The 16,377-nt window shown below is 44.3% G+C and overlaps 1 protein-coding gene across 1 annotated transcript in view; it reads left to right on the top strand.

The window, feature by feature from the left end:
• Positions 1–16,377, top strand: part of IGFBP7 (insulin like growth factor binding protein 7) — a 79,134-nt gene that overhangs the window by 50,422 nt on the left and 12,335 nt on the right. Inside the window, exon 2 of the mRNA XM_040238285.1 lies at positions 14,149–14,258. Within this exon, the coding sequence (XP_040094219.1) occupies positions 14,149–14,258 (110 nt within the window). The remainder of the gene's footprint in view (positions 1–14,148; positions 14,259–16,377) is intronic.

The following is a 16,377-nucleotide window of genomic DNA, read 5'->3' as shown; positions in this document are numbered from 1 at the left end:
GCTATGAACCAAATGCTTTATTTTTAGGAAAATGGAAAACAGCACAGAAGGAGAACTGCTAGGACTCTGAGAGCAGGCAGCTCCAAGCTCCTGACAAAGGAGGGGAGGTCAGACATGGCCCACCATCCCCCCAGAGAACTAACGTGGTAATAGTAACACTAAGGAGCGTTGTTATGGGGTCTCTAGATGCTTCACCCCTCGCCCCAGTTCCGGGGACTGTCCTCTCTTCTCCTTGAATCTTGGCATCTTCCACTGTCCTCGGCCTCTCCCTAAGAAGACTTGGGAGCGATGTTTCTGCAAATCTCTCCTCCTCCCCTCCCCTCTTACTCTCCACCTTTGTGTCTTCAGTATCTGAGCATCTCCTGCTCTGCAGCCGTGTTTTTGTTGAGTGGTTTTACCTGGGGAGTGGAAAAAAATAATTCCAGTGCCAGGCCCCACGTTCAGACTGAGAAACTCTGGGAGTACAGCCCAGGCCTGGGCTTGTCCAGTTAAACATTCCCGGAGGAGCCCAGTGAGCGGCCAGGCTTGGCAGGCACGGCGGCATAGGATCCTTCTTACAGGCCGGTTCCCGGGTGGCCGGGGCTTGCCCCTTTGGCTGTGTGTCTGGCACATGTTATTCCTGCAGACGCCCCTCTGTGAGATCTCCTCCAGCCTGCAGGAGCTCCAGAGGCTGAACACATCTCCTCTTTTTGATAATTCCTAATCTAAAGGGGGACCCTGCACTGCACTGTCAGTTGCCACAGGCTGCCTCCAGAGCCATCAACCTGCACTGAGGATTTCCCACCACATAAGTCTCCTCCTGAACAAAGTGGAGTTGAGGGCTTACCTAGTTCTCCAGGAGCTGATGACTTTAGTCTTCTACGAAATACCCCGGCAGGAAACTCCCTGGAAGCCAGGCTATCCAAGCCAGGTGGACAAGAAACAGCAGACTAGCCCCATAGTGGTACCCTCCTAGGGCCTCCTGGGAGCGCAGGCCTTCGCCTTCTTCAGCTTTCTAAAGTGTTCTAGGCAGTAGGCTTAGCCAGTCCAACCCTCTTTGAAGTTGAAGGCCACCTGACAGTCCCTCATATCCTTCCCTCCAGGGGCAGAGGTTCAGGAAGGTCTCTTTTTTTGGATCTGCCCAGACTGCAACGCTTGTCAGTCAGCTTAGGGCCTGTGGACAGAGACTAAGTTCTGGGGGCAGGTAGCCTCCAGTTTCTGGAAGACTTCCTCTTGCAGCTCACAGCTTGGTTCAGGAAACACTTCTGATGCTTGACAATGCCAAGCACTGGGAGACACGGAGGCAAAGATGAAGTATCCTGGAGGAACTCACTCTGTGGGTTTCTAGAAAGCCCAGATTCAGGTGGCAATAAGTGCCCTCCTGTGGAAACTTCCCCATCCAGTTCTGTGCTGGCAGAATAGGAAAAACTGACCCAAAATTGTAATATGTTGGGTTTAAGCTGAGTCATAGTCCAAATAGGACAGGCCCATGAAATGCAGGGGAAAAATTTCCAAGGTTCCATTAGCATGAACAAGGTACACTTACATAACTTGAGAGTTTCCGTTCATAAAGGTACTCTGTATGAAGTCAGTTCTTCCTTGTGCTCAAACCAAATAAAAATGTAGCACGCTCATTTAACTTGTGCAGACGTCAGTCAGTCCAGCGTCATACAGGCAGTCTAGCTATTTCAGCTTCTGTGGGAACTCTCCGGAATACATGAGCTCACCCATAGGCAATGTTGCTGACAGAGCCCCACGTTAGCTCAGCCACCACATGGTTGCCTGAGTGATCTCTTCACCTTACACGTCTGAACTTGGCTTTGAATCTTTCATGGATTTATTTTACCTAATGCAGGACTTGTCCAAGGATAATCTCAGACTTCATGTACCAGAATCACCCGTGCATGGGAATCTCAGCCTGGAGTCAGACCCTTAGTCATTATTCTGTTCATTTTGTGTTGAGCTCTTCCATGTTAGGGGAAAAGAATAAGAAGACATCATCAAATAAGAGATTGGTTTGCAAGCAACAGATTTTAAGAAGCAACTTTCTGTTTATATTCCATGGTCAGTTCAAACCTGTGATAATTTTGAGACCTTGCAAGATTCAGTCATAGAGAGACATCTGAAATCTATGATGTCTACTACAGATAAAATAGACTAAGAAGATTTTCAGCATCAAAGATTGGAACCAAAATAGGGTGTCTCATTAACCCAGAGGTAACTAGCTGTCAGAAAGGAAATGCAATTCTCAGGATCTGTGTTTGCCATCTCTAGGGGTTGTATCATACCAGACAGTCTGCACTCCGGTGAACTCCCCTTGCAGGGAAGTGGCAGGTTGCTAAGCAATGTCTTAGCTGTCTACTCCCCTGCTTTACCTGGGATGGTGTGCGGTGAGAATGGGCCAGGAATCAACAGTGAGCAGATGGAATGCCCTCCAGAGAAGCTGTCCAGGGAAGAGCCAGGAAAGCAGTTTTCCTTCTAGACCAGGGAATGCACCCAGCCTTCCAGGGCAAAGTGTAGAGTAGAGCATGTTTACCTTAGTACCACTGGTGCCTGTCTGTTTCCTTTCTCTCTGTGGCATTCATGCCTCCTCATTGCCCAGGCTGATGCCTCAGATCAGCTTTTCTTCATGGTGTCACAGCCCCTCTTACAACTTTTAACTCATTCCCTCTTCCCCATATCCAGTCTGTTCCTGGCTAGTGTTGGTTCTTCCTGAATATCTCTCAAGTCTGCCCCTTTCCTCTCTGTTCCCATTAGTTCATTTCAGTTGCTCAGTAGTGTCCGACTCTTTGCGACCCCATGGACTTAAGCATGCCAGGCCTCCCTGTCCATCACCAACTCCCGGAGTTTACTCAAACTCATGTCCATTGAGTCAGTGATGCCATCCAACCATCACACTCTATGTTGTCCCCTTCTCCTCCTGCCTTCAATCTTTCCCAGCATCAGGGTCTTTTCAAAGGAGTGAATTCTTCACATCAGGTGGCCAAAGTATTGGAGTTTCAGCTTCAACATCAGTCCTTCCAATGACCATTCAGGATTGATTTCCTTTGGGTGATTGGATCTCCTTGCAGTCCAAGGGACTCACGAGAGTCTCCTCCAACACCACAGTTCAAAAGCATCAATTCTTCTGCGCTCAGCTTTCTTTATAGTCCAACTCTCACATCCATACTTGACTACTGGAGAAACCATAGCCTTGACTAGACGGACCTTTGTTGGCAAAATAATGTCTCTGCTTTTTAATATGCTATCTAGGTTGGTCATAACTTTTCTTCCAAGGAGTAAGTGTCTTTCTATTTCATGGCTGCAGTCACCGTCTGCAGTGATTTTGGAGCCCAGAAAAATAAAGTCTGACACTGTTTCTACTGTTTCTCCATCTATTTACCATGAAGTGATGGGACTGGATGCCATGATCTTCGTTTTCTGAATGTTGAGCTTTAAGCCAACTTTTTCACTCCCCTCTTTCACTTTCATTAAGAGGGTCTTTAGTTCTTTACTTTCTGCCATAAGGGTGGTGTCATCTGCATATCTGAGGTGATTGATATTTCTCCCAGCAATCTTGATTCCAGCTTGTGCTTCATCCAGCCCAGCGTTTCTCATGATGTACTCTGCATATAAATTAAATAAGCAGGGTAACAATATACAGCCTTGACGTACTCCTTTTCCTTTTTGGAACCAGTCTGTTGTTCCATGTCCAGTTGTAAGTGTTGCTTCCTGACCCACATACAGATTTCTCAAGAGGCAGGTCAGGTGATCTGGTCGTCCCATCTCTTGAAGAATTTTCCACAGTTTATTGTGATCCACACAGTCAAAGGCTTTGGCCTAGTCAATAAAGCAGAAATAGATGTTTTTCTGGAACTCTCTTGCTTTTTCCATGATCCAGCAGATGTTGACAATCTGATCTCTGGTTCCTATGCCTTTTCTAAATCCAGCTTGAACATCTGGAAGTTCACAGTTCATGTATTGTTGAAACCTGGATTGGAGAATTTTGAGCATTCCTTTGCTAGCATGTGAGATGAGTGCAATTGTGCTGTAGTTTGAGCATTCTTTGGCATTGCCTTTCTTTGAGATTGGAATGAAAACTGACCTTTTCCTGTCCTGTGGCCACTGCTGAGTTTTCCAAACTTGCTGGCATATTGAGTGCAGCACTTTCACAGCATCATCTTTCAGGATTTGAAACAGCTCAACTGGAATTCCATCACCTCCACTAGCTTTGTTCGTAGTGATGCTTTCTAAGGCCCACTTGACTTCACATTCCAGGATGTCTGGGTCTAGGTGAGTGATCACACCGTTGTGATTATCTGGGTCGTGAAGATCTTTATTATACAGTTCTTCTGTGTATTCTTGCCACCTCTTAATATCTTCTGCTTCTGTTAGGTCCATACCATTTCTGTCCTTTATTGAGCCCATCTTTGCATGAAATGTTCCCTTGTTATCTCTAATTTTCTTGAAGAGATCTCTAGTCTTTCCCATTCTTTTGTTTTCCTCTATTTCTTTGCAATGATCCCTGAGGAAGGCTTTCTTATCTCTCCTTGCTATTCTTTGGAACTCTTCATTCAGATGTTTATATCTTTCCTTTCCTCCTTTGCTTTTGGCTTCTCTTCTTTTCACAGCTGTTTGTAAAGACTCCTTAGACAGTCATTTTGCTTTTTTGCATTTCTTTTCCATGGGGATGGTCTTGATCCCTGTCTCCTGTACAGTGTCACAAACCTCCATCCATAGTTCATCAGGCACTCTATCAAATCTAGTCCCTTAAATCTATTTCTCACTTCCACTGTATAATCATTAGGGATTTGATTTAGGTCATGCCTGAATGGTCTAGTGATTTTCCCTGCTTTCCTCAATTTAAATCTGAATTTGGCAATAAGGAGTTCATGACCTGAGCCACAGTCAGCTCCCAGTCTTGTTTTTGCTGACTGTATAGAGCTTCTCCACCTTTGACTGCAAAGAATATAATCAGTCTGATTTTGGTGTTAACCATCTGGTGACGTCCATGTGTAGAGTCTTCTCTTGTGTTGTTGGAAGAGACTGTTTGCTATGGCCAGTGCGTTCTCTTGGCAGAGCTCTAGTAGCCTGTTCCCATTACTACCACCTTGACTTACGCTCCTAATCCCTAACCCATCCTAGTCCTGCTGTCAAGGCCTCTGAAGTCCACTCCCAAAACGCCACTTGAATGTCATCTCTCTCACATTCAAAGACACACTGGACCCCAGACCCCACCCCCTCTGCCTTCCACTGTGCCTGACGCCTGATTCTTAGCTCTGCTACGTTACTCTTCCCCAGCTGGACTGGGATGCTCGCTATGCCATCAGCCAGTTTGTGTTTTCCTGCCTGCACACCTCTGCTCAGGCAGGTCTCTGAAAGTGAAAACCTTTCCTTGAGAGGAGGCTGACTTCTGAACTTCAGGGCCTGCTCAAATGCCAGCTCCTTTCCCAGCCACCCCCTGCCCCAGTCATGTGTCCTCTCTATTCTCTGAAGAAGCAGTTTAGATCAGCTTCAGTCATAAGAATTTGCTTTGAAATTAAAGCAGTAACTAATACTGGGGCTTCCCTGGTGGCTCAGCTGGTAAAGAATCCGCCTGCAATGCGGGAGACCTGGGTTCAGTCCCTAGGTTGGGAAGATCCCCTGGAGGAGGGCATGGTGACCCACTCTACTATTCTTGCCTGGAGAATCCCCAGGGACAGAGGAGGCTGACAGGCTACCATCTGTGAAGTCACAAAGAGTCTGATGCTACTGAGCAACTAAACACAGCATGGCAATGCTTACTGACCTAGCACATGCCAGGTCCTGTGCTAATTGCTGTATCTTGTTTGATCTTTCTGATAATCTAATGACTTAGTTATTATCCCATTTCACAGATGAATAAACTGAGAAATGTCAAATAACTTCTTCAGTGTCACGTAACTCAGAAGTGGTAGAGCAGAATTCCTGATTCCAAAGTCCATGCTGCAAGCTCATCACAGTCTATTGCCTCCCTAGCATTTTGATCTGTCTGTATGTGTTAAACGTCCCCCATCTCACCTCAATACATTGTTATCTGAGGAAGAGAAACCATTTATTATATACTCTTACCCCAGCAGTGTTTGAGAGAGCCCCGTCATGATAAGGGCTTCCCCAGCGGCTCATCAGTAAAGAATCCACCTGCCATGCAGGAGACACAGGAGACATGGGTTCCATCCCTGGGTCGAGTAGACCCCTGGGAAGGAAATGGCTACTTACTCCAGTATTCTTGCTGGGAAATCCCATGGACAGAGGAGCCTGGCAGGCTGCAGTCCATGAGGTTGCAAAGAGTTGGACACGACTGAGCAACTGAACACGAGCATGAGCATCTTCTAAAATGTAAACAACCAACTGGAGCATCCATAACCAGATGATTTTGCCTGAAGCCCAAACCCTGAAATTACGTCTGGGCTGTGCTGCTTATGATACAGTACTTTCTTCCCGTGCCCTTGCTGCCCTTGCCCCATGAGCCTGTGTGCCTGATTCCCCTCTGAGGGTCAGCTGCTGCATCACCCCACCTCCAAAAGTTCCCGTAATGACTTGCCTTGGCAGATGGCTCTACCCTTTAATTAGCCATTCAGATCCTGCTTCCCCTTATTTAATATCAGGAAGTGTCCATGTGTTTCATCCCCTTCCCCGTCTTGGACATAGTGCCTTCCTACTATTCTTTTCCCATTTTGTACTTTTGTTTGGTGCTTTTCCCTTCAATGTGTTATCGGAATCCAATCTGGGGATTTTTGCCAAGTTGTCTGAACATTTTATCTCCATATGTGGTATCTCAGTTCGTTTTTAAACCCTCCTTTTTTGGTATGAATGCACATACTTTCTATGAGCTATTTTAGGGCCCAGCATCATTAAGAGACAAGATTAGTGTGGTCTGCAAATCTACTATAACTTGGAGAAGTCTTTATACTTGACTCTCTTAGCCACATTAATCAATATTCAGTGAGAGTTATAATGTCAATGATATAACCCTGCATATTGTAGAAGTCCTGTTTTTGATGTGAGGATGACTGATGATCTTTCTCCACAGTAGATCTACCCTTCTCATTAGGACTTGCTTGGCTAACATAGATTTAAATTATTTTGCATCCCTCATCATATGCAAATTCATTGGTGAATGGACAATAGCCAAGAAGGAAGAGGAAGTCAAGTGGAAGATTAAAGAAAATCACAATGAATAATCTTCTTGCTGATAAATAAGAAGTGACTACGGCACCACTTTGGTTAGGTACCTTGGCAATGTGTACACTGGTGTATTTTCAAGATAATGGCTATCTTCTTAGTTCCATGTAACTAGTCATGTTATGTTCTGAGTTTTCTGCTGCCCTTTTCCCACTATATACAATCTTATCTGTCCCTCCTACCAATGAACAGGAAGTATATCTGATTCCAGAGTTTCTGGCTCGGTTATGATTCTATAAGGAGACTGGCATTTTTCAATTAGCCCTGCAGGGGAAAGCATTAGAGAACAATGATGTGCTAAGCTGCATGGCACTAATTCTGAGTCCAACAAGATTTCAGAGAATTAAGAGGGAACTGGAGCTGTAAAAAAAATTTCAAAAGGGAGATGAAATTTCAGCCTTAGAGCTCCAAATAAAGAATAAGATATAGATAATAGATGAGAGGAAGGAGGACATTCCAAGTAAGCAAGTGCATCAGCATAAGCAAAGGTTCTAGAAGTAGCAATAAGCATGTAATGAGAGAGTGGGCATACATGCTAGGAGTAGAGAATGAGTTTTGGTGAGAATAAGAAAGAAGGGTGAATTTGTAGGATAAACATTGGAGAGATGATGAAAGAAATGAAGAAGGCAGTGAAGAGGAAAATGTGGTTGAATAGCATATCAACAAAATTGGACAAAAATTGACTATTAGGAAGAATTTGACTTTTGACCATTTCCCAGGTTCAATGGAGTACATATATTTAGCCCCAAAACATGACCTCTCCTAACATCTTCTGTGCAGCTTTTTCAGATTAATAAATTAGTTATCTTGTTAACCACGGATACCTTTATAATTAAAGCTCTATTTTTCTTGATCTCTGGGAGAATGAACTTTGTTATGAATCATGTACATTGCATTTAGGTAGATGAGGTGGTGCACTAGACTGCCTTGTGATATATGAGAGCTCCCAGAACCAGGCACTGGAACCTCAAAACTTCATGGATGTTAAAGATGCCATATGAATGTGCTCTAGGGCACATTCATGATGAGTACATTCACTTCCAACCCAAAAGAAAACTCTCAGACCTGCCCCAGTTTCTTCTGTACAAATGAGTTAAGTGGCTTGTCTAAGGTCTCCTAGCTATAAGCGGTAGACAAGCATCCAGGGCCAAGTGTTCTCTCCCCAAAAGAGCTCTGGGTGTTTTGTTTGTTATTTTAACGATAACATGGTGAGGGCATCTCAGGTCATGTCTAGGGAGTGTTTTGTGTTCTGTAAGAGACTAGGAAATTGTTCACATATTTCTTTTATAGTATTCCCATGCTTTTTATAGGACAACAAATTTTAACTCTATCCTCTCTACTACAGCTTTGTATAAGATTGGCTTAAATGAATTGCTTGTCAAGTTCAAAGTTAATCCTATTTCAGGATCTTTTCCTCATGACATTTGTGTGTTTTGTGGGAACTGGGAACTGCCCTTCTTTACGGAGAAGGCAATGGCACCCCACTCCAGTACTCTTGCCTGGAAACTCCCGTGGATGGAGGAGCCTGGAAGGCTGCAGTCCATGGGGTCGCTGAGGGTTGGACACGACTGAGCAACTTCACTTTCACTTTTCACTTTCATGCATTGGAGAAGGAAATGGCACCCCACTCCAGTGTTTTTGCCTGGAGAATCCCAGGGACGGGGGAGCCTGGTGGGCTGCTGTCTATGGGGTCACACAGAGTCGGACATGATTGAAGTGACTTAGCAGCAGCAGCAGCCCTTCTTTAACTCTTCAGAATCAAATTGAAATATTCCAAATTTAAATCTGTCAAGAGTTCTTCCTTTTCTGTATCTTTAGTGATTTCTCAGAACATTGCTATTTATAGCAGCAAGTAAGCTGTAGTCTGTCGGTCATTTGTCTAGAACTTAGTTAAAAGTCTCTAAGTGGATATTTCCCTGGCAGTCCAGTGGTTAAGACTCTAAGCTTCCAGTGCACAGGGTGTGGGTTCAATCCCTAGTCGGGGAATGAAGATCACACATATCACATGGCACAGCCAAAAAAAAAAAGTGTTTGAGGGAGAGGACACAGACTTAGGTGGACATTCCCTAGGAGGATCTGACTCTTCCAGGTACTTTTAAGGTGACACTGACTCATTAAATTGAATTTTACTTTTCTTCCAAACTTAGAACTTTCTTCTTCCTTATAACTTTAAGATCTGGATCTTTCTGTATTTCATTTTCTCTTTCTTCTCCTTCTCCTCTGCCTCCTCCCTTCCTCCCTTCTTTTTCTTCCTCTTTCCCTTCAAGGAATGATTAAAAGGAAGAGACCACCTAAGCTTACCAGGCAAAAATTATTAAAAAATAAGGGAGCAATATAATAAATTTAGAGAGCTGAGAAAGATCAAATGAAATGGAATAAGAACTAACTGAGTTGAGAAAGGTAAGAAACATGGAAAACCCTGGCTGGAGGCACTCATCTGAAACAGAAAAGTAGGGAGAGTTGGAAGTGAGGAAAGTCTTGGGATGGATTTCTCTCTACTCCAGCCACCAGGCTTCACTGCTACAGCTTGGTTGCTGCCTGGAGTTGTCCACGGTGGGGAAGGGGAGGAGAGAGGCAGTGGGCAGTTATTCTGTACAGGATGTCTGCTAGACATATGTTTGAATGGCTTGAAGTCTTTACTGGAACAAAGACAAAGATAAATAAATAATCGAACCTGAACCTATCTGGGTGTTTGTCCCTATAGTGTTTAAATAGTCTGTGACTCGTTTAAAATGGAATCCAAACACCGAGCATGATTTAGACGGCAATTTTATTACCCTTGGCTTGGCCTTGAGGACTGATTTTGAGCTTTCTGCCTGAAAATAAGCTCAGAATGAACTAGAAGTTCCTTTATCCTAAAAAACAGAAATAATTCTGGATCTGTTTTGGCCTTCCTGGGAAAAAAAAGGCAACATGGAAAGAGTTAGAAGTTATTTGGTAAAGAGTCATTTTGTCAGCTGCTCTCATGAGGTAGGACAGAACCTTCAGGAAATGAATTGGCATGGTGCACACGCAATTCGAGGTAATTCAGGCAGTGAAACTGCTTGTCAATGGTATATGTGGGATGGTGGTTCTTTAGAGTGGGGGAGGGGTGCAGGGTTGGACCTGCCACCACATCAGCCCCAAATGTTTTCACCATCGTTCACTTCCATACAAATTATGTCCACTTGGTATCTCTGTGGGTCAACATTTGTTCAGGAACATTTGAAATAGCAAGGGTTTTCATAAATGTTGTGCAGGGAACTGGTCCTAATGGTTTCTCCTTTGCCTCTCCACCCCATCAACTCAACAGGAGTCAGTGAGTAATACAGATTTTCATGGTATAGAATTCTTGTGGAATTCTAGGCACGGCCTGGTAGCAGAATTGACAAATTCTGGTCTGAATATTCACTCAGCCCATTCACCTGAGGTTGGATATATATTCAAAGAGTTGGGAGAGAGGGGGGTGGGAACGCACAGCATGATTTGTCCTCATCTGAATGCTCTGAGGATGGCTCTTATTCAAAGTATTTCTGGGTAGGGCTTCCCTTGTGGCTCAACTGGTAAAGAATCTGCCAGCAATGTGGGAGACCTGGGTTCGATCCCTGGGTTGGGAAGAAGGAAAAGCTACCCTCTCCAGTATTCTGGCCTAGAGAATTCCATGGACTATGTAGTCCATGGGGTCACAAAGAGCTGGACATAACTGAGCAACTTTCACTTTAAGATGTTGTTAAAGAATTTTTACTCCTCCTGAAATGTTCTACCTCTTGGAATAAAGACAGAATTAAAGGGAGATGGATATAATGGATCTAGCCTTCATTCAGTGCTTTAGTTTTAATACAGTGAAACAGTGAAGACAGTGAAATCGCTCAGTCACGTCCGACTCTTTGCAAACCCATGGGCTGTAGCCTACCAGGCTTCTCCGATCATGGGATTTTCCAGGCAAGAATACTGGAGTGAGTTGCTATTTCCTTCTGTCATACCATGGTTGTTGGTACAAGGATAAATGCAATGGAACTGAGTAGAGAGTCCAGAAATAGACTCACATATATATAAGCAATGGATTTACTTCAAAGGCACCACTTACAGTAGGAAAAGGATAGTCTTTTCAACAAATGATGCCAAAGCAGTTGGTTGTCTTTTGGGGAGGGGTGATGAACTTTGACCTCTACTTCCTAACATCAGTTCAGTTCAGTTCAGTCGCTCAGTCATGTCCAACTCTTTGTGACCCCATGAACCGCAGCATGCCAGGCCTCCCTGTCCATCACCAACTCCTGGAGTCCACCCAAACCCATGTCCATCGAGTCAGTGATGCCATCAAACCATCTCATCCTCTGTCGACCACTTCTCCTCCTGCCCTCAATCTTTCCCAGCATCAGGGTCTTTTCAAATAAGTCAGCTCTTTTCATCAGGTGGCCAAAGTATTGGAGTTTCAGCTTCAACATCAGTCCTTCCAATGAACATCCAGGACTGATCTCCTATAGGATAGACTGGTTGGATCTCCTTGCAGTCCAAGGGACTCTCAAGAGTCTTCTCCAACACACAGTTCAAGAGCATCAACTCTTTGGCGCTCAGCTTTCATTATAGCCCAACTCTTACATCCATACATGACCACTGGAAAAACCATAGCCTTGACTAGATGGACCTTTGTTGGCAAAATAATGTCTCTGCTTTTGAATATGCTATTTAGGTTGGTCATAACTTTCCTTTCAAGGAGTAAGTGTCTTTTAATTTCATGGCTGCAATCACCATCTGCAGTGATTTTGGAGCCCCCAGAAATAAAGTCTGACACTGTTTCCACTGTTTCCCCATTTATTTGCCATGAAGTGATGGGACCGGATGCCATGATCTTCGTTTTCTGAATGTTGAGCTTTAAGCCAACTTTTTCACTCTCCTCTTTCACTTTCATCAAGAGGCTTTTTAGTTCCTCTTCACTTTCTGCCATAAGGGTGGTGTCATCTGCATATCTGAGGTGATTGCTATTTCTCCCGGCAATCTTGATTCTAGCTTGTGCTTCTTCCAGTCCAGCGTTTCTCATGATGTACTCTGCATATAAGTTAAATAAGCAGGGTGACAATATGCAGCCTCGACGTACTCCTTTTCCTATTTGGAACCAGTCTGTTGTTCCATGTCCACTTCTAACTGTTGCTTCCTGACCTGCATACAGGTTTCTCAAGACGCAGGTCAGGTGGTCTGGTACACAACAATTAATTAAAGATGGACCAAAACCTAAATATGAAAGGTAAACCTATGGAGCTTATAGAAGAAAACAGGAGATCTTTATGGGCTTGGTCTGGGCCAAAAACAAAAAAATCTAACAGAACACAAAAAGCATCAATCATAATATAAATATTTGATACATTGGACTATATTAAAACTAAGGAGATCTTAGTTTTAAAATTAGGCTGTTAGCGAATCCATAGCATATCTTCAAGACATGTGACAGAAAATCAGTCTAGAGTTCTTCCATGTGGGCTCCAGAAACTGCCTTGGCTAAGACCAATGACCCTGCTCCTTGCTCCATCTATAGACAAATGGCTGCAAGTTGAAATAAGTGGCTTGTTGCAAGGCTGAGGCACTCGAATCTCACAGGAATCTTACATTCCTCATGTGGTTTTGCTACGTGAGAGGCAGCTTTGTTCCCGGGCCCCTCCAATCTCTGAACACTGGTACATTCTTCTCAGAGCACTCCCTTGAGATCCCCTGAGCTTTGAGGTTGTCTCGCCAAGTCTGTGTGGGAAGGGGGACAGAGCCTCACGGGGCCCTCAGGCTTGAGCCAGATCCGCTGTGTGGTGTCCAAGTTCTTTGGGTCCCAGGGCCCTAGAGGGAGCCCAAGATGCAGTGAGGGGCCTTGTGTTGGTGAGGACAGATGAGGAAGCATCGGAAACAGGGCCAGCAGTACACACAAGCGCAGCCCTGCTGTGCTCACTGAGTCCACGATTGCCACAGAAAAGACCAAGACCCCTGGCCAAGAAACATGCTTCCTTTCAGATCCAGGCTTTAGAGGGAAGGAAGCAAGAAATATATTTAGAGCTTTCAAAACTATGTTTTGCCTATTCTTACAAAGGGAAAAAATAAAACTACCCTGAGGGATTTTTTAAAAATCAGCTTTCAGTACTTGAGATGAGTGGGAAAACTCTTACATGCTGTTGTCATTTCCTTTCTGTTTCAAAAAATTAATTGTGGGCTGGAAATAGCCTGTTGCAAGAGGGGAGACTTCGTGCCCTTTGGATGCTGATTATGCCAGAAACTTTCCAGGCCCCAAGGGAAGGTTGTCCCTTTCCCAGGACTCTGATGCAAGATGTCCCTGCAGTTAGATACTGTATTCAGCTCCAAGACCCAAAGCAGTGGAGAGCTGAAATTCAGAGGGAATAATTAACTCATTCTTTAAAGAAATGGCCTCGAGCTTTGACTTTGGGCCATGTTTGGTTCTAGAAGTCCTGTACTGTCATCCCGGGATTCCAGGCTCCTTCCCTCTAACGTGGACTCTCTCAGGCGCCTGGGGCTGTGCCCTATGAATTAACAGTGGAGCGCATTTGCAAAAATCTGAGACTTTTTTTTTTCTTCCATTACCCAAAGAGTAAAGATTGGTTGTTGCCCCCACTTCTCCAAACAGAAATACTAGTACATAAAAAAGAAAAACATTAAATATTTTGGGAGTTCACTATATTAATTGGAAAGTTGCACATAAGCAAAACAGCTGGTAAATTAAAACTCATTTAAGCATGAATCACAGGAGAAGAAAATTTTGTAAGCAATAAATTTTTCTTCCTAATTGTTTTCTGACTGTCAAGATGTATGTATCACCGAAGTATAGCTTAAAATCCTGCTGGTGGCTGGGGGAAGCTAGTCTGGTCTTTGAAAGTAACTTCAGATAACCAACGGAGGGGACAGTCTCCCAAACAGAATCAAATATTCAGTTCTAGTAATACTTATAGATTTCTAGCGTGCTGACGGATGTTAAAGACTGTTTAAAAACACGGTTTGGCTTTGTGCCCCCTCCCATAGGTCCTTCCATCGTGACGCCCCCCAAGGACATCTGGAATGTCACTGGTGCCCAGGTGTATTTGAGCTGCGAGGTCATCGGAATCCCCACCCCTGTCCTCATCTGGAACAAGGTCAGTGGCAGCGACTTCAGGAAGACACCCTAGACTGACCAATGAGTAGTTACCCTGCAGAGGAGAGTAATGGCCTAAAATCCTCAGCCAGTCAGGGCTTTCCCACAATCTTCTGGACACCGGTCCTGTGTCTTAGCAAACGACTTCACTGACCTCTAGAATAGTCCCTGTTGTGCTCTTGTTAGCAGTCCCCAAGCACCAAGCCTTAGGGGCTGGAGGCACTGTGATGCTGGGCACACATCCCACCTCTGAGTGCATGTGTGTGTATCTCAGTATAACACAGTGGTTAAGATTGTGAGTTCCTTAGATGGGCTGGCTGAGTTCTAAGTCAGGGTTTCTCAGCATCAGCACTGTTGGCATTTTGAGCCAGATGGTTCTTTGTTGCAGGGGCTGCCCTGTGCACTATAAGTAGTTTTGCAGCATCCCTGGCTTCTACTGCTAGATGCCAGGAGCTGGTGTGCATTCTCACATGTGTGTGCACACGCACACACACACACACACACACACACACACTCCACTGTGACAGTTAAAAATGCCTGCAGACATTATCAAATGTTCCCTGGGGAGGAGGTCACCCTAGACCTCAATTTTTCCACTGTGTGATGAATGTAGCTTGGAATTCTTGTAAAGATTACATAGGAAGTCGCCCAGCTAAGTCACTGGTGCTCAGGCGACGTTAGCTACTCTTCCTGAAAATATTTCCCTTTGAAGAGCATTATCTTGTATATGAGTGTTGTCTTCGCATATGAAAGACAACAAATTTCTTGCATGCCTGTAGAAGGGAAGAGAAAAGATTGGCCAAATCACTTGATACTGTAACACTTCACAGTCATAATGTACATTACTTTACATTAGTGCTCTTATACTTTTTGACTTGTTTAAACCTCACAGCAGTCTGTGGAGTATATATCATCAAGCTCTTGCTAACAAAAAGGAAACCTTGTTTCAGTTGAGAGGCATAGCCAGAAGCACCTTTTCAGCTGGTTGGCTTCTCCAGCAAGCTCTGAGATGGATGACGTCTGCCCCGATTATTTGATTTGCTTGGTGTCTGAACAGAGGAGCAACTTCTGGAACTCCAGGAGTGATTGTGGCTCCCATAGTCAGAACTCTGTCTGTTGCAAGTTGTAGAAACTCACTTCACACTAGTTTAGGGAAAACAACAACAAAAACTGGGGAGGAGGAGGAGAGGGATGATTCTAGCCCCAAGGACATCTGAGTCCAGGTGTCCAGTGGGGTCAGAACTCCAACTCTTGGCTGCCAGGGTCCAGCACCGGTGGGTCCAGGGAATTCAAACCAGGGACGGAGTCGGCGTCTTAGGAAAGAATTATTTAATTAGAGATATAAAGAGAGATTAGGAAAGGATAGTGTAGTAGGAAATTTAGTGGAGAAAAGAGACTGATATTCCTTGGTTTACACGGAAAGCTAATAAAGTCTCAAGACAAGAAACTTGCACCGTCTACATTAGGCCATAGGCACCCGCTTGAATAGCGGAGGGTGCCCCGCCTTGGGCTCCCTCTCGTGTGGGTCTTAGAAGCCCGGGCAAATAAGTAGACATGGAGAGCCTCCGCATTCCAAGGGATCAGCCTGAAAAAGAGAGGGAGAGAGAGGGAGAAAGAGAGAGAGAGAGTTGACACGGGGGAGGCCAAGCTTGTGCAAAAACCCCATAACTTTATTTTTAAAAGGTGTTTATATACCCTAAGTTTTACATAATGGAAGATAGAGTCATGCAGGGGCAGCAGTCCTGAGCCTTTCTGTATATTTGTATACAAAAGGTCTCAAGTGATTTACATTATCTTCTGGCCAAGAGGCCTGTTAACACTTTATGGCTCTCTTCCTTAATGAATGTTAATCTCATTTCCCCTGAAGTGTTTTTCTTTAATCTGCATCACCCTCAAAGCAGTAAAGTTACATCCCTATAGAACAAAGGTGCAGTGGGTTACAACAAAGAAGGTACTTAACTCAAAGATCTATGTTGCTACTTGTTTTTTTTTTTTTTTCTAAATACCAACTATATCAACAAATAAAAGATATGAAAACTTGGCAGCAAGTATTGGCTCAACAAATGAAACCCTTAATCAGTCCTATTCTAATGATTTTGACTCCTCGGAGCAGCTGTAAG

Source organism: Oryx dammah, unplaced genomic scaffold (assembly GCF_014754425.2).
Source record: "Oryx dammah isolate SB20612 unplaced genomic scaffold, SCBI_Odam_1.1 HiC_scaffold_3, whole genome shotgun sequence".
Lineage (NCBI taxonomy): Eukaryota > Metazoa > Chordata > Mammalia > Artiodactyla > Bovidae > Oryx > Oryx dammah.
This window is presented reverse-complemented; position numbering and strand designations above follow the sequence as displayed.